Source organism: Homarus americanus, unplaced genomic scaffold, assembly GCF_018991925.1.
Source record: "Homarus americanus isolate GMGI-L3 unplaced genomic scaffold, GMGI_Hamer_2.0 scaffold51859, whole genome shotgun sequence".
Taxonomy (NCBI): domain Eukaryota; kingdom Metazoa; phylum Arthropoda; class Malacostraca; order Decapoda; family Nephropidae; genus Homarus; species Homarus americanus.
This window is the reverse complement of record NW_024711292.1, coordinates 3,591,071-3,618,180: the sequence shown is the minus strand read 5'-3', so window position 1 is coordinate 3,618,180 and position 27,110 is coordinate 3,591,071. Positions and strand designations below refer to the sequence as shown.

Here is a 27,110-nt window from a genome sequence, read left to right as displayed (position 1 = left end):
ACACACTGTGGAATTCTCGGGGTCGGCTACTCAGCGACAAACAGCGTTTGTAGGAGAGAAATCCACTACAGGGTAACCATGTCAAAAATGTAAAATTTATTTTTGTAAAAAAACCAAAATGAGATTCAAAATCATAAAAGTTAAAAAAGAGGGCAAACAAAATTCCAGCTTATCTGTTTTTAACACTTTGTGCTCTGAGCACTTTGATATTTCATGCAGGATAATGCCAGATGATTACACTACTGCATTTAAAGAATAACAGTGAAAAGGTTAAGAAAAATGTGAACAGGATAATGTGCACAGCAGCATTTTCAGTTATCCTATAGTGTGGGTTTAATTTTAGGTGTGTATTGTCAACAGCTGTTACTGATGATGGACAAAGTGAACCCAAGCCTTTTTTTGTGTGTGTGATCTCGCACACCACCAACACATGGGGACATAACTTCAAACTTGCTAGGTTATCATACAGCACGAACATAAGGAAATACTTTTTCACACAGAGGGTGGTAGAACTAGGGAACAGTCTACCAGCTCAAGCTGTGGAATTGAGAACAGTACTGGGCTTCAAAATAGCCCCAGAAAAAAAAACTATCAAGAACAATGGAGGGATCCTACACAGGCCACTGGTCTCCTTCCCTAGGTATGGTCACCTCTAGTTGTTGACCATTAGGTAAATAAGAAAAAACAAAAACAATCATAACTATTTAACCATTTCACTGCAATTCCTGCACTTACCATTTTATTCCAGCTACCGCCAGACCATTTTATTCAGCTTAGGGTAACCTCCCGCAGCCAAAGGGTTAAATGTTTTTAAATATATTGCAGGGTATAAAGATAGGTACTTCGCTGATACCAATAATTATTTAGAATTCTATTTATATAAGAATGTCTTTTGCAAAGAATTATAATATTACCAATATCACCATTGCAACTCAACATTAGACATCACAATAGCTGAAATTAACTAGAAATCCTGTGCATTTCCACTGGAAACCCTCGTTTGTTTTAGTCCTCAGATTGCCATTTTCCAGAGGAAAATCTGACTGCATAAGGCGGTATTGCATCTTCTCTTGAGGAATGATGACTTTTGCCCAATGAGATAGCGATAGCCTCTTTAGCCTGCCAATGACTTCACCTTGGAGTATAAAAAACTACTTTTCAAGTGCACTTGCCCAGCTGGCACTCAAAGACAAGGGATGACTCGGCTGACTCCACAAACAATAATGTGAGTTGGATCACTCTGAATTTTCTTGTTAAATCAAATATTTACAATTCTTTCACTGAATTTTTATAACCCAAAATATTAATCATTAAACAGAATTACATTAGTTGAGTACAGTACTCGTTCAGCTAGACCTTACAGCATTTTAGTTTAGGTGTCATCTGACAGCTTGTGTCTCAAGCTCCTGAATTTATTATAAAATAAATTCCCATTTTAATACAATAATTAAGAATTTATAAAATTATTCTGCAATGCTATGCCAGGGTATCTTGTGTGTTGTATTCAAAACACTGTGCTCCTAATGACAATGGTGCCCTAATATTTTTTTTTAACTTTTTTTTACTTTTATCCTCTTCGCCACTGATCGGCTTGTTAGCCGCTTGGGCGATCGGTCACGACTCTTTTCCTTTATATTCTTCACCAAAAGGTCGGCTCGCTAGCCGCCCGGGCGATCGGTCACGTCTCTGTCACGCACTGTTGGCAAATACTGGGCATGCACCGGCTCCTGAATGTACCTGAACCCGCTCCAGTGTTGGTCAAGTCTTCTCTTGAAAGAGCTCACACTCGGTGCCGTCACAACACTTCTGGTAGATTGTTCCAAGAGTTTACAACCCTCACTCCGAAAAAGTTTGCCCTCACGGTTTTCCGGACTTGCGGCTTCTTCAATCTTGAGCTGTGACCCCTTGTGGGGCGAGCGTCCGCCAGCTCCAAGTAAGGACACTCAACTGAGTAGTGCCCCCTGAGATGCTTATAAACCTCAACTAGGTCCCCCCTTGCCCGTCTGTAGTATAAGCTAGGCAAGTTCAGGCGCTCCAATCTCGCAGGGTAGCTGAGATGCCGAAGTGCAGGCACCAGTTGGTGGCCCTCCTTTGAACATTTTCAACCAACTGACAGTCCCTAGCATATCTCGGGGACCAGATGGGGTGACAGTACTCCAGATGGGGAAGCACTTCACTCCTGAAGATCGTCACGAGGGACGGACCGTCTAGATATCTGAACGACCTTCTTATAAGACCCAATAATTTATTTGCCTGATTTACCTTCTTCTCACAATGGCCCGAGAACTTCAGCTCATTGTCAACATACACACCTAGGTCCTTCTCACACACAGTCTCAACTAGTACATTTTCTTCATCCCGTTGGGACATATGGTACGCCTCCTTACCGTTGGTACGCCCCAGGTGCATCCTCACTATTATGCTTGTGACCAAGTACAGTACTGTACATGATACATAATAATCCTCTTTGAGAAGGGTCTACATTTAGTATACAATATAATAAAAAGCACATAGTTCAGTAGAGTAAATATGGAAAATTACCAGTACTGTACTGTACTAAAAATAGCAGTTATTCCTGAACATGCATTAGTTTAAAAGCAAAATGTCCAGGACCATTATATTTTCAATCAAGATATAATAGTCCATCAGTTGTAAAAAAAGAAAAAAAAATACCAATTACCCTGTACTGTACATAAGTTTTGAAACCTGACATGGAGGTACGCTACTGTAAAGATATCAACTTATCTATGTTAAAACTTCAGCAAACTCTTAAACACCAATGTAAACTCTATATGGCTTTTCACAATCTAATAATAAGAATTTAATACTCTCACATCACTACAGTAATCCGATCACATCTTGTCATTGTGTTGTTATGGAATAGTTGTTGAATTGATCCAGGCAGGCATTGTGTTGAGATCAAACAGGTAGACCCCATAAGTGTTGATCATAATGTTGATGACGACGACACAGAGAATGTTCATCATGCCTCCTGCAAGTATCTGGAGAAGATTAAACTATTTAGTCTTCAAGTAAAAGTGTTTTGTGTTGCACTAAAAATAAAGTTTATTTTAAAATATCAAATGCGGTATAATTTACAGACAAATGGTTCATATTCACTGATTGCTGTACTAATACTGTAGTTATAAAACTCAGAGGAGCAACTGTACTTACCATTTCAATGGAACGCATACCTGCAACCCCAAAGACTATGGCATTAGGAGGTGTGGCAACTGGTAGCATGAAAGCATAGGAGCAGCAAATAGCAGCTGGCAGCATCACATAAAGAGGGTTCACATTGATGTTCAATGCCTGTAAATCACACCAACAGTACTCAAAACAGCTCACTAACAACACATATTTTTGTACTTGGTTATTAAACTCTGTACTGTACAGGTATTATCTTCACATATAATTTAGGTGTTCTGCTGTCATCCTGATCTACATATTTAAGACTGTTGTATAATATACACTTAAAAACTTAATCTCTAAGTTTAAAATGATTATAGAGGAATACAGACCGTCATACTCTGCTTACTTGTAAAAGTAAAGTACTGTAATGTACGTAAAATTTCTTCATACCTTGGCACAGTGTTGTAATATGGCTGTGAATTTGATATGCAAAAGCATGCGGGAAGCCTTGAGCTCCTTGTAGTAGTCTTATACTGTGCTTCATACTATCACCATTTCGGTTTAAAACACATACATTCAAATATATTCTATCTGAATATATGACTATTTTAATGGATAGCAAATTATTTTCCATATAAGGTTGAAAATTCCAAGCTAGGTCAGGCTAGAACTGGAATATTAAGAGTGGGTTTATAGTATCCAGTTAACCTCCTGACAATAACAAGTGCAATGACTTATCCATTGTAATTAATTAGCCTGTATTAGAATGTGGTAAATGGACATAAATTGGGTTCCTTTTAGACAAATTCATAAAAAAATTGGATAAATTTCAGTAAGTTTTCAAAACGTGAAGACCTTGTTTTTAACAGAGAAGGATGCTGGCATTAGATTACATGGTCAGTTTACAGTTGAATACAGTTACAGGCTGTACCCACAGTAAACCCAAGCTTCAGTTACATATTAATTATTTGGATCCCTATGTCATAGGGGTCCAAATAATTCATATATTTTATTGTGTTGGTTGGCTGGATTAGATTTAACTTGTCCCCAAAATAAGTTTGGATTGATTAGGTTTGGTCAACGATGTACACTTTCAATGGTGTCAGAATTATACCCATTGTCTAGCTGTTAACTTTCAATGGTTATAGGCTTTAAAAGGACCTAGTTACTGATTGCAAAAATGCTTCTTTGATGTCTTGAAATGAGTTGTAGTGATCGTGGATTGATATTCTTGATATACGTAATTGACTGGCTCTAAATCTCCAGCTGGGAAACCATTCCTGTATGTATATGATGTATGCTGGATTATGTATTATGTATGTATATTATGTACGTGCTCCATTTATATTTATTCAGCCTAGCTAGCAGCGTGTGGCAATGTTATTACCATATCCCACACGCTTAATTAATGTGCCTGGCGACGTATGGAAGCTGCTAATGTATCACTTGCCATACGTCGTCTATGGTAGTTGACCAGGACCTTAGCTAGGGAGCAGTGCTATCCACCTCTGTGTACATACTCTTATCCAGTAAACCGAACCTACAAAACTATACAGGTGTTTGTGTTCTCTCCTGTATATAGAACTTATTACCCAGAACATCTAACATGGCGCAGTGCGTAGTTTTACTGGATTATTACGAGTGATTAGTGCAAGTTTGTGGAAAGCCGGCTGATGGATCCCCGCCTTGGGTCAACCCCGCGTCATCCCTCGAAGAATTTCGCAACTTTGAGCAGTGTCAGTGACAGTGATTTTCTGTGAAGTGTTTAGTGCATTGTGTGTTTCGTGCCATTCATGTGTGACCTTGTTCGAACGGATTTCCAAGGTATACGGCATGTTCTGGGCATTTGTGGGGTGTAGAGCTCAGCGCACCCTCCTCTGACCGTTTACAGAGAGCGACTGAGCTACTCCTATCTCCACCCCCCTCCCTCACAGCGCCGCCTCCACCCCCCCTCACAGCTGGGGCGAGACGCTCTCCTTGCGTGGGACACACACACATACATGTACTAACACTTGCTGACCGCGCGGTTTCTTATATATATTTTATATATATAACCTACTTATCTGTGTATTTAATTAAATTTTTTTGTCTGAAATCTTGTTGATACGACGGGCTGACCGGTCAACACTGATTTAAGACACAGTACACAGATAAAGTAGTTATGTCTCATGCCTTACGTAGCCGTGGACCCAGCGCCTGGATGAGTCAAGCGGATGATAGTCCCCCAGAGATGGATGACCAGGCCGGCCCAGCTCCCACAACATCGCGCAGCCCTTCACCTCAACATTCAGCGTTATCTCCAGAGATAATTGCCTTAATGAAGTTTATGAGAGATGAGAGACGCGAGGATGAAGCTCACAGACGTTTGGCGGATGAGCACAGAAGGCAAGCAGAGGCAGAACGAGACCACCAACGGAGAATGGAAGACAGTGCACGGTTTGAAGCCTTGATATCTCGCCTCACTGTTAACCAAGCCCCTGGCTCTAACACTGCCTCGGTACTGAATGGTTCAGATACCTCATCCATGCTTCCTTCACGCCCCCCAGCCCCACCTAAAGCAGCAGCTCAAACACCGCCCATCTTGGAGCCTGATGTAAATTTCCAGACTTTTCGCGAATGGCGGCGGCGGTGGGCTGATTATGCTACAATGGTGGATCTCCAGAGTTTGTCACAGCCTAAACAACTCATCCAGCTGCGTATGTGCCTGTCCTTGGAAGTTCAGCGTGTCTTAGAACATACGTTGCAGGTACCCCCAACCTCTTCGCTGTCTGTAGAGGAGGTACTGGACGTTCTACAACGGCACATCAAAGGACAGCAGAATGAAGCTCTGCGCAGGAGGGAATTGTTTAGCTGCAGACAGATGGAGGGTGAGTCTTTTGACGCTTTTTATGTACGTCTTAAGAGAGCCTCGGAAGAGGTAGATATATGTTTAGGCCACCACCAGCAGTGCGAGGAGACCCAGTTGAAGCAGGTGATCCTGATGGGTGTTAAGGACGAGGAACTTGTCCAACGCCTCACCTCCCTCGACTCTTCCTCTTCTCTTCAGGATGTGTTGACGATATGTCGCTCCTATGAGGCTGCCAGGTGTGCCACCTCTGCCATCCGAGCTCCCCCTACAGCTGTACGCGCTGTTTCCCGGTACAAGAAGGACAAGAAGTCTGCTCCTACGCCTTCGCCCACCACGTCCACGCCCGGTTCATTTTGCAACAACTGTGGTAAGCAGCACGGAACACAGGTATGTCCAGCTGCTCAGTCTACCTGCAACAGTTGTGACCGTATGGGCCACTGGTCGCTCACAGTGCGGTGCCCAGCTAAGTACGTACAGTGCAATGTGTGCGGTCGTCTGGGCCACTATGACAAGTGTTGCCCTACCCACGAACCCAAGGGACAGCGTCGGCGGAAGCTTCGGCGCCCTTCTACCAGTGAGGGCCGCCCACAGTCGCCAAATCAGAGGCACGACGACCCTGGACAAAGCCCGACCCATTTTAGGAGGGTGTACTCCTCGCATCCCAGGACCAAAGTCACCCAGTACATCAGCGCCATCGTGACCTACGGCGGCGTGTCATCCCGTCTTCAGATGTTGCCCGACACCGGCGCTGATGCTACAGTCATCGGTCCCCAGCATTTGCGATGCTTGGGGCTCTCTCCAAGCGATCTAGGACCGCCTCCCGAGGACCTCTGCGTCATGGCAGATGGTTCACAGATGGCCCCAGCCCTGGGTTCACTCTATGCACATGTCACCTTTGGCAACAGGTCGTGTCAGGCCTGGATTGACGTGCATAATGGTGTCCCGACTCCCTTGCTGTCCTACAGACATTGTCAAGAGTTGGCCATCATCTCCCAGGACTTCCCAACACCGATTCTCGAGGTAAATTACGCCAACAGGGTGCATGAAGGGAGCAGCAACTACCCTGCTGCCGCCCTACCCCTACCTCTGGCCAGTGACACCTCTCCTTCGGTAGTTGTCCCTGCTGCATCACGTCCCCACGCCTTGGCTCGCCTTCACGACAGTCACCGTGGAGCTGAGGCCACCAAACGACGTGCACGACAGACTGTGTTCCGGCCTGGCATCGACCCCGACATCTCCAATGCTGTCCAGGTGTGTAAGCCCCGCCACGTATTACAACCCAGCCAGCAGCAGGTACCCTTCATGAGTGACGACAACCCCACCCGCCCCTTTGAGTCTGTGTCGGCCGACTTTTTCTGTGTGTCAGGAAAGTCCTTCCTGGTTATCGTCGACCGTCTCTCTGGTTGGCCGGTTGTCATCAAGGGCGGTAATGACACGACGTCTGCCGCCACCATCAGCAAGTTCCGCCACTACTTCCGTGACGTGGGCGTTCCTGTACGCCTGCGAACCGACGGAGGGCCTCAGTTCACAAGCCGGGACTTTGCTGCGTTCCTCGACCGATGGGGAGTCCGGCATGTGTTGTCATCGCCCCATTACCCGCAGTCCAACGGCCACGCTGAGGCTGCTGTCAAATCCTTGAAGCACCTCATCCTTAAGGTGGCCCCTTCTGGGAACATTGACTGCGAGGCCTTCGACCGGGGTCTTCTTGAACTCCGCAACACACCCAACTACACCGGACGCTCCCCTGCCCAGGTTTTGTATGGGCGCCCCCTTCGTTCTTGTGTCCCTGCTCACCCTCAATCCTTCTCCAAGGAGTGGCAGGCTAAGACAGAGGATTGTGATCGCCGAGCCGCCGAACGTGTTCAGGACGTCGTCGCCCGCTACAACGACCACGCCCGTTCCCTCCCCAGGTTGAGTGTCGGCACCCAAGTCCGTGTTCAGGACCCGACCTCCCTACGTTGGGACAAAGTAGGCGTAGTCATGGGTCTCGGCAGGTCACGGGACTACCAGGTGCGGTTACCCAGTGGTCGTGTGTGGTGGAGGAACCGCCGTTTTCTCCGCCCCGTAACAATGCCTTCTGCTGGCCCCGCCACCAGTGTTGAGTCCCATACCCTTCCCAGTGATGAAGTCCCTCGACGCTCAGAACGGATCCAGAAGAAAAGGTCCGCTCAAGACTTTGCTATGAGCGTATAGGGGGGAGGGAGGTGTATGTATATGATGTATGCTGGATTATGTATTATGTATGTATATTATGTACGTGCTCCATTTATATTTATTCAGCCTAGCTAGCAGCGTGTGGCAATGTTATTACCATATCCCACACGCTTAATTAATGTGCCTGGCGACGTATGGAAGCTGCTAATGTATCACTTGCCATACGTCGTCTATGGTAGTTGACCAGGACCTTAGCTAGGGAGCAGTGCTATCCACCTCTGTGTACATACTCTTATCCAGTAAACCGAACCTACAAAACTATACAGGTGTTTGTGTTCTCTCCTGTATATAGAACTTATTACCCAGAACATCTAACCATTCCTGTGAGTCTGAATTTATTTCATCAAACTAATTTCAATATGTCTACAGTATTTACAAAATGCATTGGATACAAAGACAAGAAAAAACAAGGAAACACTACAAGTGGAGGAGGAGAGACTTAAGAACTGGTCACTTACCACCTCATTCAGGACTGGTAGCAGTATAGAAGCTGTGGCAGTGTTAGAGGCTACTTCTGTTAGCATGGTAGTTGCAAATGTCGTCATCAACACGATGGTTGCACTGCTAAAATTTTCTAAACCCTTTAACGAGTCCCCCAGCACCTGTGACAGACCAGACTCCTTGGCACCTTCAGCCATGGCAAAGCCACCACCTAAAAGTATCACCAAACCCCAAGGCATCTTCTCCTCTACCACCTTCCATGTCAGGCAGGAATTATTATATGTGTGATCTGGCTCTGGCTCTGTGGGGAGATTGGCAGACTCATGGTAAACTAGTTATTTGTGTTGATTATTTTTTACTATGATTAAATATAAAATGTAAACATTAATTCTTTTTTTTTAATTTACCTCAAATTCGAAGATTGATCCTAAAATCTTGTATTATAACTGAGTCAGATCGAGCAACTTTGTATATAGTAGTGAACATGTCTAGAGGTCTTGACTCAATGCTCCATGGCCGCAAGTAGTACTGTACCTAAAACTGGAAGCTCAAAACTGAATAAATTTGAAAATTACCACAGCGGGTGGAGGAACACATTTCTGCAACTGTACCTTCTTGTCATGTGGACATCCGTCATAGCCCCAGTGTGTAGATGCAGGATAATCTAATTGCTGTATCACATTTACCGATAATCAGTTTTTAAACCTGTCACAATTTGGGCCTGGAGTCGCAATCTCTAGACTCGTTAGCTATACAGAGCTGCTCGAGCCTGATGAATCCTCTAAAGTCAGAATTCTTAAAGCCAAGTGCTGTGAGGGACAATTAATAAAGAACAAAAAATTTGAGTATACTGTACTAGAACGTAGTTAAGCCAAACCAGAACTTGATTACGACTAACAATTTGAAGTACAGTACAGTACTGTATGTCACAAACCATCATGCTGACTGAAGCACAGAAAGTTGAGTTTAGCTGGCATAGCAAACAGTAGAAAGGCTATTAGCATTGCTGGTGTTGCAGCACCTACTTTCCTGCAACAAACATGAGAACACCATAAATAGACTTATCCTTTTCAACAAAAGGTGTTGGTACAGTGAATTATCCTAATTTTTCTGCTTTGAATAAGTTAACCTATTTAGAATCTTTCAAGATTATTTTTTTTTTTGTCTTAACACAAGATTCAGGTTATCAAAATTCCAATTCCATAAAAAATACATTACCTATTGAGAAATGACACACACTAGGATTACAGCAACACTAAATTTTTAAGCAAAAACTTTTTCAAGAACAATAATTCTATCAGAATGGTCATGAGGCCAAACTCCCTTCAAATGAATACTGTCAACTCAGCACAGTTACCCAAATACAGTAAATCCTTTGCAGTGGTGAAGGACAACTGTACAATCATCCAACATCTAACAACATACAATTCCCTTAGAAGAGTTACTGTATTGTGGACATGAGTGCGATTGAGAATGGTCAATTTCCAATCGTACCAAATACAGTACTCTACTCGGTACAGTAAATGCTTCCGCTAAGAAAGTACACCAGATTAATTCAGTACATAAATTTTTCTAGATTCAAAGGGATTACAAATCTCATAACTCCCTTTTAACTGAAAACATTTTATTCCTTCTTTCCCAATGTGCTCTGGGAACAAGATGCGGTGGCTCTTGTCACACTGAGTTTATAATGGACTATACAGTAGCACTGTAAGCTGTATTTGCTTTTGATCATAAAAGGGGATTTCAGATTAAATGCCCAATTTTAATCAATCTGGTTCTCAATTCTACCATTCTTTTAACCAAAATGTAAAGTAATTTCTGAAAGAAACTAGAAACAGATTTTTGTCAACTTACACCCCAAAAGTATCCTTTATTAAATCTGACCATCCAGGGATAAACTCTGGAGCTCTGAAGAGCCAGAGTAATATTAGTATGATAAAGAGTGACAAGACCACAACCTCTTGGAAGGTCATGGGACCAAGTTCACGGTATTTTGACAACACAAGCTTCTTCACTGCAGCCTTCCGATCATTAGTTGGTTCCAGAACATTATTCTTCTTTTGACACCTGAGGAAAAAATCTGTTACTACTACAGGGTATGATAGTTAACATTCAATTTGGCTTTCCCATTAATGTTTAATTATAAAATATGGAGCATACAGTACTTCCATATGTAAACTAGAAAGTACAAATTTAAATGGTGTAATAATGAAACATGAATATAAGACACACTAATGATAATACTTAAATCACAACCATGTACTGTACTGCACACCTCAGTTTATACCCTTATATCATCCTGGAGTAACAGTGGTCTATACACTTGCTGAATCAGTGCTCCTGAATATAACAGTTGGCACAGTATCAGTATATGACTCTATGTGTGTTTAGAGGAGTAGGACTGGTGAATTGTGACAAACTCTGGGGTGTTTTGGGTTACCAGTGAGGTGAGGTGAGGTGAGGCTCTTCTGTCCTCATAGATGTGTTCAACTGAAATATTGCTTTAAGATGCATAAATATTGTGGGATAAAATTTTCAAACAAGTGAGAGAACAGGGAGGCAGTACAGTATGTGGGAAAGGTCACTATCATGTTATAAATTAAAATAGGTAAATAGGGTTTTATATTAACCTCCATCTGTAAGTTGACTCACCATAATGCTCCTGAGAAGTAGATCTGTAGCCATATCCAGGCAATAAAAACACAGATCAACATCCCGGGAACGTTGAACACCATCCACGACAGAAAGTTGAGGCCAGTGGGCTCGCTGTAGGAACTATTGGAGGAGGTTCATCAGTTAGCATCTCTCACAACTTTGGGGTAATGGGACAGAGGGGAAGTATCTGTTTAACTATAATCTTTGTGCTATAACTTTGTAAAATTTTAATATGGATGATAAAATATTTGTTATAATTATTAAGTATACATACATGATAACTACAGTAACTACATCAAGTACAAAACTTACAGGAAGAAACAATATTACCACAATTACATTTACTAATGGAACACTGTTAGACCTCCATGCACTGTACAGTATGTACAAATTATTATAATATATGTGAAGAAGACAGTTATGGGGTATTGTAAAGGGTCAAGTTAATCATAATTTCAAGTAAGATCGTACAAACAAATAAATTACAATGTTCACACACACACTGGCACCCACTCAACCTTGATATGTAAACAATTCACATACAACCCATCACACATGCATATGAAAGAACACATCACCCTGTCAGTATTCCACCACTCTGCCCTTGTCACCATTTTCACAACAACCTAACCATGCTTGGCAGCATTCTCACCACAAATACTGTACTAATAAATTCTCCCTCTCCACTAAGTGCATTTCCATACAAGCTTAGATAAAATAAGCAACATGCATTGGTAAGCATGCAAAGGCTGGTAAAGCAGATTTAAAGGAAGCATTTTGAAGAAATGGCAAAATTTTTGCATAATTTTTTTAACGAATCGCTTAGCCTTTATTTCTTGGTTTTTATATCGCTTTAACCATAAAGCTAACATATACCTATTACATAACCTTAGATTTAGAGAAGCAAACATAAGCTCATCATAAGTGGTGACCTATCTCTCGGAACTCAGAGATTTCCAGTAAAACTTTTGCAAGTGGTGTTTAGGTCAACACGTCTAAGGTTTCTTGTTTTTTCTTGAACTCACAGGCATGATCTTAGGTACGTTTACAGTAGATATTTACCATCAATATTTCACTTTATCCACTTGTCATTTTCCAGGAAGAATTCACTTCCTTATTCTTTACCAGGCCAAGCCAGTCAATGTTCCTTGCTTCCGCTAATATTCTTTGTAATTATCATTATAATATTTGAACCTTGCCATGCTCTTATTTGAATGATAATGGCATGTGATGGTTAGTGCCTGAGAGCTAAATGGTCTACACTGGTCGTCATCCCCTCCTAGTTAGTTAATATGAGTTCTAGTGGTTCAGGTGGCTGCTTACCTCTACAAGTCCCGGAAGTTGGTTCTTCTAACACGTTGATGCATAAAATAACCTCCCAGAGTTCCTACAAAAAATTTGGGGTTATTAAGGTCCTTTTGTGTACAGTACAGTACATGTATTAGCAGTGCTGAAATGATATCACCCAATACCAGGAGTTGGTTAGAGTTTACTGTTGTTGCACTGGTCATTAACTCTGAAACAGTGGATGTTTTACATTCCTTGCACTCCAGCTTTTGTGCATATGGGGGAAGATTAGAGAACCTCTACATATTAGTGATCTGTTCATACATCCCGTAATGAGTTTATTTTCACCAGTTTGTCTCTTCAAAGTCATCTTCCCCTTTGTGCTCTTAGCCCTTACTTGACTAGATCCAAGATTCTTTCTAGAAAAAATTTGTTCTGCAGAGTAAACCAAGGAAAGGCAAATTTATACATGCTAAACCTTTATGAAGTATACAGTGTATTAGTAAGAGAAACCATTTCCTAAAGCAGAACAACTGCAGTAGTGTAAGGTTAGTATGCAGGCAGCCTTCAGTGAGAAGGTCTCCAGTTAATAATACTTTAAGTCATATGATGACTCTTAATACACCAAAGTGGCTTTAAAAGTTATGATAAAGTGATAAGAATTATCCAGTTCTCCCTCACTGCTTACAGTAAGAGTTATTAAGCTTTTTGCTTTCATGCAAAAACAAAACTTAGTAACCTGGCAAGAACGCCCTTCACCACCAGATTGGGCCCAGTGCCTGTGAGTGAACCAGTGCCTCCCAGGTTGGCCGAGTAAGCAGTGGCCAAGAAGCACATGTCCCTGAGGGCACGGCACTCCTCGTTGGGAGGTATGGTGGTCAAGCCTGTGTGGCCTTCAGGCTTCTTATCCTCCTGATCAACCTTTGTATCCTTAATCACTTTTTCCAGTTTTCCATTCTTGCACTCGCTGCCAGGATGTACGCTGAGAAGTGTTACTGCAGTTAGTTTATTATTGACAAACTTGGGGACCTATTACTTCTGGAAGACCAAAAAATATATTTCCTGTAACAGTTAGTACCAGTACAATGAAATCTTCTGTTGAGCTACAATTACACTGGTAGTTTGGACCTGAATAATATATTCACCATTACTTAAAACTCCACAAATTAAAATGATACACTGTAACATGAGTAATTTTTCACAAACCCACCTTCTCTGTGTAAATATTACCCATGATACAACAAAATGACAATTAATACTCTGAAAAGAATCTTCAACTATATTTTTCCCTTTTACCTATTAAATCTGGTACATCAACACTCTTCTGCTGTTGTACAGCCACAACTCCTCACAGGTCTACTGATTTGAAAAATAAATCACTATGTTGACAGTACAGTACTTAAAACAATTTGTTACGTCCGTTTTAATGCTTAAACAAACTATGACAAAGTTTAGTAACTGCTGTAAAATTTAGTGAGAAATTATAATTTTCACTTACTTCCTGTCAGTGCTGGGAATAGCACTGCTAAAATTAGAGGCACTAACAATATTCAGTGCAGTACTAGTGATACTACTATTTTTTAACATTGTTTATGAAACAGGTAGCAGCACAAAGTTAAATCTGCAGGAAAAAAGTTATCATTGAAACGGCTACAACACTTTACAGATACGCAAGGTGGGGGACTTTACCACAGCTCAAGATATTTTCACCACTCAACACACTTTTAATTTGAATATTATGAAACACTTTTGACTATGGGTATTAATTGAGAGTAGTATTTGCACTAATTCAATGGAATACTCTGGTAGAAGTAAATAACAAAGGTCTTCGAGTTTAAGTTACGTCCCACATCCTCATACAATTACTGTATCTTTAAACCGTGTTACTAACCTTATGATCGCACCTTAGTTATTGTTAAAAGTAGCCTTAAATATCTATCGTAGGTTAATATTAATGAGATAACCGCCGACACGTTATTTCTTTTGATGTTGTTTTTTCTTACTATATTTTCATCAGTGAATTCTGATATGATATTCATTTCTTGGGCAAATCCTTCGTTTCATAGATAATTAGGTGCCAAGGCGCCCACGGCAGGTGTAAAGTTATGCCACGTTAGGTTAGGTTAAAATTATAAATAACCACTTTTTACCTTACAGTAGTTGCCCAAACTATGTGCCCACTGCAAAACAGTGAAATAGTGGCGTTATTAAACCAATTTTCTATGAAAACTCGCCGACGGGTATATCGTCAATAATTGCAGCATCTTTAAGACCATTAAACAATGGAGTATGCTTCTGATTTTTATCTTCGATCCAAATACTTTAATGTCTCTCCATGTCTTCCATAATCACACTCTTGCTTTCCCACTTAGAGGAGTTGTATATTAGCACTTTCTTTGATTATTTCTTCATTCTTACGAATGACTTTCACTGTAGATTCCACCATCCCAAAAGACCGTGAAATATCCACTGACCTCTCACCTTTTTCATATCATTTCAACACATCTAGTTTTTCGGTTTAGCTTATATACACTTTCTCTCAGCTCTTGCGCTAGCACTTGCTCATTTTGAATAGAGGCACAAAAATGCCGTAATAAACATCTGAGAAAGTCTTCATCCTGATCCGGTACAGTAACATGTAAACGAAAAGTCCGCCAAACAGCGAAATGTTTTGTTTATGTAACAAGGAATATAGAGGAAGGACCTTTTACTCCCACATGTAAGAAGAGATGCCCTGGAGTATGTCGCACATATCGTAGATGGCGTTGATTCCACTGAGTCTTTGAGTCTTTTGCTGCATGTTTTATAAATTGGTCCGTGCGGAAAGTTGTTTTTTTAATGATAGCTGTGCAACACGTACGCACAGTACGTTATTAATTGTGAAAATTTTATTGTAATTGTTATTATTATATTTTCGTCGTAAATACGACTAAATTAACAATGGAAATTGAATTAGGTCCTAAATTAATTTTAAATATGAGTCGTCGTAATTCTAAAATAAAATGATCTCTACACAACTGAAGAAATTTAACTATTAAAGATATACTACAGGTAATTTATAACACTGTACTATATTTTGTTGTGCATTTTCCTATGAACTTTGAGTCATTAATTTATGCTTCAAACATACATTAAATTAAGCAGATAATCTAATAGATGAAGTAAAGTTTGTAAATTTACCTGGAGACCGGTTCACTATTGTTGACCAGCTCCAACTGATTCTGATGAGAAGGATATACACTTAGGTCCATACCATCTGTGCCAGTCTCCCCTCCATCATGGGTCTGTGGATGTTAGGACAATACAGTAGTGATGAATAGTGAGGCCACTAGTACAATATCCAGGATTTGGTGGCCGTAAAGAATAACAGATATAGCCTGGTCAGATGGATAACATTATGTGGATTATGTTTCATATAACAGATAATCAAGCATGCTTATATAATATACTCGGTGACTTACCTAGCTTTTCCTAGGTAGATGGACAGGAGATAGTACAAAACCATCCATGGCCTAGGTCAGCTGACGGATATGCATAAGGCATACATGTATAGTACTGAATACACACACATGCACAAGTACAATCACAAAGTGAACATACCTTTTACTTTATCCTCTTCACCACTGATCGGCATGTTAGTTGCTCAATATTTACTGTAATGTCTAAAAGTTTGATAATTATTCATTAAACAGGGTGTAGTCAAGTGACCCGTTTATGGCTAGACTACAGAGGTTCCGATGCAGTCTGGAGTCAGGAACATGGCCATAGTGAAAGTGGGTCCCGTGGGCATGACTGCCTGTTAGGGACAGTGTGGATACAGCACACTATATACTAAGTCTTCGGTACACAAGAACAGCGGGGAGATATGATAGAAGTATTTAAGTGGGTGAAAGGAATCAATAAAGGGGATATAGATAAAGTTCTTATAATATCCGAGCAGGATAGGACTCGGAGCAACGGATTTAAGTTGGATAAGTTTAGGTTTAGGAGGGAGATACGAAGGAACTGGTTCACAAATAGAGTGGTGGAGTAGTGGAACAAGCTTAGCAACTTTGTAGTGAGTGCTGGAACGCTGGAAAGTTTCAAAAGGAGACTGGATAGATTCATGGATGATAGAGAGTGGTAGTAACTCTCGACAGGAGCTGCCATGCACAGGCCAACCGGCCTATTGTAGACTCCTTATTTTCTTATGTTCTTATGTTCTTATGTGGTTGGTAGCTACTGTCGACACCTTCACTTCCCCAAGCTGTAAACTTAGGTACCGAGGAGGTGACCACTGTATCCACTGGACCGCTGCGCTCCTACCCCAGTAGAGTACTTGCCAACAATGCATAACAGATGCGAAGAGGATAAATAAATATTCTTCCTTTCTTACCATGCACAACTCCTTCAAAATGGCATCCACTATAGGAACCATCATAGCTGTGGTGGCTATGTTGGAGATCCACATAGACAAAAACATTGTAGTCAGCATGAATCCTGCCATTAACCTGCGTGGAGACTGACCTGAAAGATGGTGAAAATTATCATTCATGATTATGGAATGAATCTTATTTGAATATATTTATTTTTCATTTTACAATTACCCACTTATAACTTTACTAAATTAAGGTATATATAGTAATTGGTAACTCAAGGGACTAACAATGTCTTTTGGGTGTCACACACCAACTAGTCGCAATAGAATTTAATCGACAATTTTTTTTTTTTTTTTTACAGGGAATAGCCCACCCGGGCACAGGTCACTGACCCACATCAGGGCCTGGGGGGCCAAAATATGATAATGATGATAATAATGATAATAATAATAATAATAATAATAATAATAATAATAATAATAATAATAATAATAATAATAAAAATAAAAATAATAATAATAATAATAACTATTACTATTATTATTATTATTATTATTATTATTATTATTATTATTATTATTATTATTATTATAATTAAAAAAATAATAACAAAATACCTGTACTAAAATAAAAATAATATATTAAAAATAATAATAATAACCATAAATGAATACAAAAATGAGAAAAAATAAATCAAGAATGAGAAGCGATATACATTGCAGACGATAGTAATCTCTATGCCAGCAACTCAGACCTCCATTCCTTGATGAGAACTATGAACACTGAATCGACTAAAGTCGGGACCTGGGTAATACGTAATAAACTGACCTTAAACCTTGAGAAAACCCACTACACGATCTTTCACAGTAGAAAAAACTTACCTCCATGGAGACTTGAACCCCCTGTACCTTGGTAATATAGTCCTCAAACGCGAACAAAATACTAAATTCCTCGGAGTTATTGTTGATGAGAAACTTAACTGGAGAAACCACATACAAGCCATTCACAGTAAAATCAATAAACAGTGCGGTATCATGTATCACACTCGACAGTCACTCACTCTCACAGCAATGAAAGAAATCTATCATGATCTTGTTTACCAACACCTGATACACTGTCACACACTATGGGGGGCCTCTGGCTCTTCAAAAACACAATATCTGGTTACTGCACAAAAGAGAGTTGTACGTACAATGACCTACTTGAAAAAACAGATCACACAAACGAAAAATTTGCTATATTGATTTTTTTTAAATTCGAGGATATAAACACTTACTGCTGTGCCCTCTTTGTTTACAAATCTATCAATCACTTGCTTGACAATAATTACTTCCAGTTCCGGAATAATCAGAGACACAACTTAAAGCACCCCCATGCGCTCCTCTCAGTCCCAGACCGCCATAAAATATCATGGTGTGAAGGTGTGGAACAACTTACCCCCACACATCCGAGCAAAGACTACGCTCCCTTCCTTTAAATCATCTCTAAAAAAATATCTATTGTCGAAGTATTAATATTTCTTGTAACACTTACTATATTTACAGTACCTGCTTTTATTGTACCATCAAATCCGTTTTATCGGAAATTATCATGTAAATAAATAAGTAATTACCATTGCAATAAACATAATTGCCAACTAGACATAATCCTGAAAGATCTGTCCTCTTGTTCAACCTTATTACTGTACAACCCATGTTGTACTGCTCCCCCATTATACTTATGTTTTTAAATTCCACTCTAATTTATATGTATATGTGTATGTGTATGTGTGTGTATATATACGTATATATATATATATATATATATATATATATATATATATATATATATATATATATATATATATATATATATATATATATATATATATATATGTGTGTGTGTGTGTGTATATATATGTATATGTATTGTATGTGTATATGCATGTATAAATAAATAAATAAAAATAATAAATAATAAAATAAATAAATATTGAAGTGATAACCGTGGTAACATTATGAGATGTATTTATTACTACCATGCTATTGTACTATTCCAGATGTTACTAAATGTTACATAATACTTCCTTGAGATAAATGTATAGTATATATCAGGTGCCTCAAAGAGAGCTCAGGTTCTCAACTGGCTCAGCCATGTTAATATTGTTATTAATATTTTTTTTAAGGGGATTAGCCCACCCGGGCACAGGTCACTGACCCGGGGCCCGGGGGGCGAAAATATAATAATAATAATAATAATAATAATTCAAAGTAAATAATATTTATAATACAAAGTAAAATAAAATATTAATGGTAATAATAATAATAACAACACTGTGATAATAATAATAATAATAATTACAAAGAAATACAAGAATGAAAAAAAATCAACAGTGAGAAACGCTATATGTATGTTGTGTTGTCATGTAATAGAAACAATTGAGGCCCTACAATTGTGTGTAAATGGGGCAGAAAGTCAGATCAGCAACCTGGGACTTGGTCACAATTTTTGTGATGCCATATGGCAGCAGGGTCTACCATTAGACAACACATTATGCTTCCAATATCTTCCCAGGCGGTAGTACCTTCCTGTTCGGTAGCTGCCTGCTACCTACAAGAGGATTAACCACAAAACCACCAGAAAATTGCAAGACGTGTTACTGACAGTTAAGGCATTATGTTCATATAGAATCAATGTGTTTTGAGACACCCGACATATCTAAAAGGAATTTTGACTTAAATGTTATTTACAATTTGAATGTTTTAGGCACACTTGTACCCTTGAGTACTCCGTTAAAGTTTGCCCATCAAATTCTCCGGAAATTTACTTACCAACTAATAGAATAACTCTGAGAGCAATGCGCTTGTGCAGGTTACAATGCTCGACAGCGATGGCGACTGTTAAACCACCCAGGAACATCATGTTAGTGTCCTTTAGGTAATGGATGCAGACGGAACCGGTGGAAAGAATTCCTAGCAGAGGGAAGGCGAACACTGGGATGAGCGCCGTAACAGCCAGTGGCAGCGCCTCCGTTATCCAGTACACTGCCATAATAGCGATCACGTACCCACATCTTGCTGCCTGAAACACAACACCTCATGAGCATATTTTGGTACTGTCATATCTTCACTTAAGTTCAGTATTATCAAAGGAAATCACCTATTTTACAAGTCAGTTACCCTTTAACAAGAGACAAATTTTATCGGTTTTATTTCAGGTTGACCTACACATATAGCTGCCATACCCACACAACTACTGTATGTTACCCAAGAACTCGGGAGGTGTGACCTGTCTACTGTTTAGACACTAAGGTAACATTACGAGTTACAGTAACACAGAACTTGTACAGTTTTACTTCTTTGTGATGTACTGTTCATGGAAAATCAGCTCATCATTATGACTAAGTTGATCACAGATTGTTTTGTTCATCTTAAATAAACACGTAGTTGAAAGGTGTCATACCACATGGACACTCCCATCTGGACGACCATCTGTTGTATGTAATTTTTGCTATCCCACTTAGACAATTAGGTTGAGTTGGATTAGGTTAACTCGCCACTTTCCAAAATATCTTCATAACTCAAGGAAAATTTAAGTCACAACAGCCAGCCCTTACGAGGGACTGAAGGTAAAATGTGCCGCAATTCCAATAGCTCACAATCTGACAAATAAAACTGTAACAAATTATTATGCTATATTTTTGGTATCATCATCAAGTCCACAGAAAGAGGATTGTAAGTGAACATTTAGATTAGTGGCTCTTCTATCCAACTGTTAGATAGGGTGGAATCAAAGGCATTTCGTCTTATTAACTCTCCTCCTTTAATTGATATAATCTGTCGTCCCCTTCTCCTCGCCGCAATGTTGCTTCGCTCTCTCTCATTTACAGGTACTTCAACGTGCAATGTTCAGTGGATTTGGCATCCTGTGTACCGCCGGCAAGGCCGTGGGCTCCTAACACTCGTCTTGCCCGCGATGCCCACCGTTTCTGTGTGGATGTCGGTCACGCTAGATTCTAGAATAACCCGTTATAGTACTTCCTTCTTTTCTCACACAGCCAAACTGTGGAATGCTTTGCCGTTACCCCTAGTGGGGCGGGCATCTGTCAGCTCTAGGTATGAAAACTCGACTGAATAATGTCCTCTGAGGTGTTTATAAACTTCTATTAATCACACGTTGCCCGCCTAAAGTATGAGTTAGGCAACTGCATACGTTCAAATCTCTCGGGATAACTAAGGTTCCGTAGTGTGAAGGATGTTTTCAATCACATGTACTCCAAACGGGAAAAGCACCTCGCTTTTGAAGAGCGTTATGAGGGATTGAGCATCTAGGTATCTGAACACCCTTCTTATAAGACCCACTAGCTTATGTTCACGATTCACCTTCTCAAAATGGTCCGAGAATTTCAGTTTTTTGTCGACATGCACAATGCACACCCAGACACTTTTCACACTTGGTCTCCGTAAATGCATCCTCTTGCATTTCGTGACACTAATTCTTAACAACTATTCCTTTGACCACTCTTGGATTTGACAGAGATCTTTCTGCAGCGCTTCTCAGTCCGTTTGGTTCTTAATCTCCCTGAATAACAAATGGTCATATCAGCGGTAAAAAAAAAATGTCTGATGGGTCACAGGTTGCCCACCACTGCTCTCGGATCATTTATTAGTCCTGTTCTAGTTTACACAGTAGGTCAACTTACCGTTATATTCCAGGCTAAAGGGATGAAACTGAATATGAATGGCGTGAGCACCACCACCACGGTCCTCCAATAACGTTGCATTGCTGGCAAAATTATCTGCATGATCAATCACTGGCTGCCCTTCCTTACTGCCTCAATTTGTAGGACGTCAAATCTGGAAGTTTTTATTAAATTATTTATTTTATAGTGTACTCAAGATATATGTTGTTGCAATGTTTATCTTTTTTTAATCAAGAACTAGTATATTTTGGTAGGTGCAAGTGGTGAGAAAGTCGCCGTAATTTGGTGACCAAAGACCTAGAACCATTAATGCGTAAAAAAACCCGCTAATATTTGGATCTTGACTGTTGCAAGTTTTGGTGGACAATTTTGGTCTCATTGTGCTTAATATTTGATGCTTAATGCAATGGAGATAGTCTTTTTTATGGAAACACTAAAATAATTGCGTTTTTTGTTCTTCAAGTTCCGAGTTTAGACGTTTCTGTCAGCAGCGGAGAAAGTTATCGACAGAAGATGGTATTGTGGGGTATGGGATGTTTGGGTTTACACTCAGGATGGGATGGAGAAAGGAAACTCACAATGTGCTCTCTGTATACATATTGTATTGGATGTACAGTGCAGCTTGGTGCTGGGAAGTGGCAGCGTGGTTACAAGCGTGATATAGAGAGAGCTGGTTGGTGAGGATGCTCAGAGGACCAGCTTGTGGGTCGCCATGCTCGCCAGCGGGAGCGAGGGCCGCCAGGCAGCGGCGGTGGTGGTGGTGTTGCTTGCTGGTTGGTGTAGGTAGAAAGAGAGAGATCATCACGAGGTCAGGTCTTAAATAGCGGGGGGTAGGCGTGGCTTAGTAGTTGACCTCCGTGATGTATGGCGGCGCTGGTTGACCCAGACCACGAGGCATACACTGGGGAATTCGCGGGGTCGGTTACGCAGCGACAAACAGCGTTTGTAGGGGAGAAATCCACTACAATACTCCCTCCTTCCCTCCAGGCGGTGTAGGAGACTTGTTGTCTGCAGGGTTGCATGACACATGTGAGGCAGAACAGGCGGTGCATGCCTCATGTGAAACATAACGGCGATGGCGTGGATGAGCTGGCCGCTAGTGGAGGCAACTGTCTAGATACATAAGATCTGTGGGAGAAGAGAGGAGAAAGAGGGTTGTGGAGACGATGAATGTTGTGCTTCCCTCACGGCAGGTACAGAGTCGTCAGATGCGCCTGCTGGGGTGTGTGGGCCTGGGTCAGGAGCAGGGGCTGCGTCAGCAGAAGCGGATGAGGGCTCGTGACAGCAGCAGCGTGCAGGACAGTAGCAGGGAGTACCTGAGGGAGAAAAGAGGGGTGTGTGGGTCCGCACTCAGGCGCATGGGCCGCGTCGGGAGCAGGGGCTGCATCAGGAGCGGCAGGGGGTACTGCTGGGCCGGGAGTGGCGTCTGAGGCAGGACGGGTGTGCTGGGGTCGGTAGGACGTGGTGCTTGGGGCAGGAAGAGGAGCGGCTGTCTGCTTAGAGTAGCAGAGCTGCTCTAGGGTGTCTAACCTGCGGTGTAGAGACAGTAGCTGTAGAGCCGATGAGAGCTGCCTCTGTGTGGATGGGAGCGTGATAGGTTTCTCCTCCATCCTGTGTGAGTGCGTCACTCCGGGGTCACCATTTGTGGGGTTATGAGATATTTGGGTTCACACTCAGGATGGGATGGAGAAAGGAAACTCACAATGTGCTCTCTGTATACATGTTGTATTGGATGTACAATGCAGCTTGGTGCTGGGAAGTGGCAGCGTGGTTACAAGTGTGATGTAGAGAGAGCTGGTTGGTGAGGATGCTCAGAGGAGGACAGCTTGTGGGTCGCCATGCTCTCCGGCGGGAGCGAGGACCGCCAGGCAGGCGGAGGAGGAGGAGGTGTTGCTGGCTGGTTGGTGTAGGTAGAAAGAGGCAGGTCACCACGAGGTCAGGTCTTAAATAGCGGGGGTTAGGCGTGGCTTAGTAGTTGACCTCCGTGATGTATGGCGGCGCTGGTTGACCCAGACCACGAGGCATACACTGGGGAATTCGTGGGGTCGGCTACGCAGCGACAAACAGCGTTTGTAGGGGAGAAATCCACTACAGTATCGTCCCAATACCTGTGAATTCTTGATCATTCTCCGCACCAGCCACTCCGTGACAACACGTTAATAAGGTTAGCTTAGGTTAAGTCATGATTTGTTGTGCTTTTGACTAGTGATTCTCAACTTAGAAGTTGAAAAAAACATTTTTTTTGCGTCCCCCCCCAAAATTGTCTACCAAAACTAGCAAGTCAAGATCCAAATACTTACCAAAACGATCCTTAACAAATACTTCTGGATGGCACGAATAAGAAGTATGTTTGAAGAGTAAATTTAAAATTTACACGCCCATAAAGATACAAAGATTTTTGCTTTTGTCTTGTATCATTAAAAAAGTAGAGTACCTGCAATACATGTCACGATGAACACGGTATTCCCATACGGGTTAAATTCTACAACAATATTGTAGTTTATTTTCTGCATCGTAATCTTGGGTGTAGGAAAAAATTAGGTGGGTTAGGCAAGGATACACCATTTTCCTTTGTACCCGGTGAATAGATGATATTTAATTTTTCTCCTAACAATGAGTATTTAGGTCACTTGACTGTGAACAAACATTAAAGTTAGTTATGCGAATGTAGTTCGTTCATTACAGAAATAAAAAAAAATAGCTCCTACATTCTCTTGTGTGGGTCCGTGACTACTATAAAAGCGTAGATATAGTTAACAACTTAGATCATCCTAACTCTCCATCATTGACAATTTACTTTGAGAGTTGCTGACGTCCCATGGCGACAAGTTGCCTGCGAATGAAAATTTTTAGTGACAAAAATCAACACAGAATAAAGACGAAAGCTAAGGTACTCCGTTGTTTCCATTTTCCCGTGTGATTTTATCAAGATTTATCTTATCCACGTTTTCATTGTGGATTTACATGAAATATATATATATATATATATATATATATATATATATATATATATATATATATATATATATATATATATATATATATATATCGTACATTAGATTTGATGTACTTGCACATTTAGATTAATACATACAGGTATCGAGATGTGACGCTATTGGACCGTGAGCACCACTGCTGGACATACTTATATACTCATATTCAATACTTAACCCATTTTAATTATTCAATTGATTATAAGAACCTTTTAAAGAAATGAAGGCCGTTTTTCATTTCTCTAAACACGCCTATGATCTGGCATGATAGACACATTTTTTTCATGTGTCAAAAAATTACATTACAGGTGCCATAAACTGTCCGATCACCGCTGCGTTGCAGTCACTGTCACAACTGTATCCAATTAAAAACCCATTCAAGAAAATACTGGTTGAGCTTATCTCACCGTTTCATAAGGAATAGACTAACCATAATTTTGGGCTCAATTATCAACTTATTCTAGATTGAGCAGTCACGACATCTGACTCTACCACACCATCAGCGAAGTAAATATACCTGCTTCCTTTTTATTCCTCTGCTTTCTTAAACTGAAAAACGAATGCAGATAAATAAAATTGTACAGTATTGTTATTACAATCATGTTGATATGTAAATAATTCGCTGAAGGACAATAATAGAGCATATAGGGAGGTATGATAAACTTTTTTTCCGTAACTGTTCCGTAATTATATACTTTTTTTTGCAACTTGAGCAATATACGTAAAACCCTTAAACGCCCAACCATGTCGTCTCGCTCAAACAAGTGATAAGACAGTACGGTACAGTACGGTAAACTGTGTCCCTCTGGCTCTATATCACTTTTTAGATACAAACTAAATACTAAATTAGTGGTACTCCTTTTCTTAAGTCATAATGTGCAAATGCTATAAATATTTCCATATCTAGCACAAGTTGAAACAAAATTGTAGGGTAAGGCTGACGCACCCGCTTTCCTCTTCACTCCACCAAGGCCGCAGCCAGACTGCGTTATTGAGTTACTCAACAACTCAGTCTGGCTGTAGAAGTTTAGCAAGTTGACAGATTCGTTCACTCAACTTCTTAGTTGTCTGAAACCAGACAACTGGTCTCTTACGCACTGTTGGCAAGTACTGGCTCCTGAGTGTAATTGAACCTGCTCCAGTGCTTATGAAGTCTGGTCAGTGATGCCAAAGTGCGGAAATTTCGTCTGCTACACGGTAATATGACTCTACGAGTAGGTGTCCCGTTATTTCATGCGGATATGGCGACCGCATACCACAGCAATGCGGAAATATTACCGACTGATTTAATTATATAATATTCCCAATTTTACTTTAAAATTAATTAATACCACAATAGCTATCGAAGTATGATCGGCGCCCTCAGAACTTAAATACTGAACGTGTAAAAGTAGTAATAAAATTCTGTATATGTTTAACTCTTTCCCAGGAAAATCCTTAGTCAGACTCAACATACAAGAAACTAAAAGGTAAGTTATAAGCAACATGTACATGTATTGGTTTTCATTGTCAAAATAATGTACAGTATATATATTGAATATAATTGTTCATTATATCCCCTCCCCTCTCTTTCTCTTTTCCTCTGTTTCTCTGCCTTGCTTTCTCTGTTTCTCCCTCTCTCCCTCAGTTCAGGGCTGCGTGGCTACACTGAGGAATTCAAGTTTTGGCTCAAGAGGGTCGAGGGCAACCCCAATAGAGCGTACTGCCGTTTATGCCGTGCAGATTTGTCTGCCGAAATATCAGCTCTGAAACGGCATAAAATCTCGCATATGCACAACAGAAATGTTGAGAGGATGGAAACACTGGACCAGGAAACGGACTCTCCTGAGGTTGGTGACGCATGGTAGGCAGAGCTGAAATTAAACTTGCGACCCAAGATGATTTTTATAGACACGACCGTCTAAATAGACATGACATAAACTCAATTGACCCCAACACAATAGAGGACCACCTACTAGATGACCAACTATATCTTGAGGCTGGTGTGCATATACTACTTCACACATCTGAATTTGCAGGCAATAAAGACCTACTGAAAGATGTCAGATCAAGAAGTCGATTATTCCCAGACCAGCCTGTCAACAAATGAAGACCAGATTTCCTTTCGATAATAGGTTATTGTAGCTTTGTACAGAGCTATCACTTAGAAAGTGCCTGAGCAACAATGCCTTGATGGTAACCCCATCTCTCGTAAGTTTAGCCATGGAAGTACCGCGAATTTATAATGGGGATCACCAGGCACTTGATGATGAATGGCGGCATTTGCATAACATATTTCTCCTAGATGATATCAAACAAACAAACAACACCGAAATATTTTTCATAGGATTACGTAAACTGAAAAATGAGGATGATGAACCAGCATTTTCCGTATTGCCACAATTTGCCCTTGATCTGCTGGCCCTTCCAATGCAGACGTGGAGAGGATTATTTTCAAAGGCGGGTCTCGTTAAAACTAAGCAAAGAAAGAAACTACAAAATTCAACATAAGCAGTAAA

At 40.7% G+C, this 27,110-nt stretch overlaps 1 protein-coding gene across 2 annotated transcripts; it reads right to left on the bottom strand.

Annotated features, from left to right (window-relative positions):
• Positions 1 to 2,412: 2,412 nt before the first annotated feature.
• Positions 2,413 to 25,663, bottom strand: LOC121873655 (solute carrier family 13 member 5-like). Of its 2 annotated transcripts, none has more exons than XM_042377348.1 (12): positions 25,559 to 25,663; positions 21,620 to 21,773; positions 19,749 to 19,998; positions 16,956 to 17,086; positions 15,761 to 15,864; positions 13,320 to 13,562; positions 11,291 to 11,413; positions 10,493 to 10,705; positions 9,570 to 9,664; positions 8,653 to 8,936; positions 3,175 to 3,312; positions 2,413 to 3,002 (listed from the first exon to the last, which is right to left on the bottom strand). In XM_042377348.1, the coding sequence occupies exons 2-12, from the start codon at positions 21,719 to 21,721 to the stop codon at positions 2,874 to 2,876; spliced, it is 1,812 nt and encodes a 603-aa protein (XP_042233282.1). In that variant the 5' UTR covers positions 21,722 to 21,773; positions 25,559 to 25,663; the 3' UTR covers positions 2,413 to 2,873. The 2 variants fall into 2 exon arrangements, with proteins under 2 accessions (XP_042233282.1, XP_042233364.1); XM_042377430.1 differs by having other exon boundaries at positions 3,195 to 3,312.
• Positions 25,664 to 27,110: the final 1,447 nt, after the last annotated feature.

Excerpts from the sequence above, each read along its gene's own strand:
- LOC121873655 (XM_042377348.1), bottom strand. The coding sequence starts at position 21,721 with ATGCAGATAATTTTGCCAGCAATGCAACGTTATTGGAGGACCGTGGTG. Across the intron at positions 15,865-16,955 it reads TTTTGAAGGAGTTGTGCATG|ACCCATGATGGAGGGGAGAC; the intron begins GTAAGAAAGGAA and ends TAACATCCACAG. Across the intron at positions 3,313-8,652 it reads TACCAGTCCTGAATGAGGTG|GCATTGAACATCAATGTGAA; the intron begins GTAAGTGACCAG and ends TGTGATTTACAG.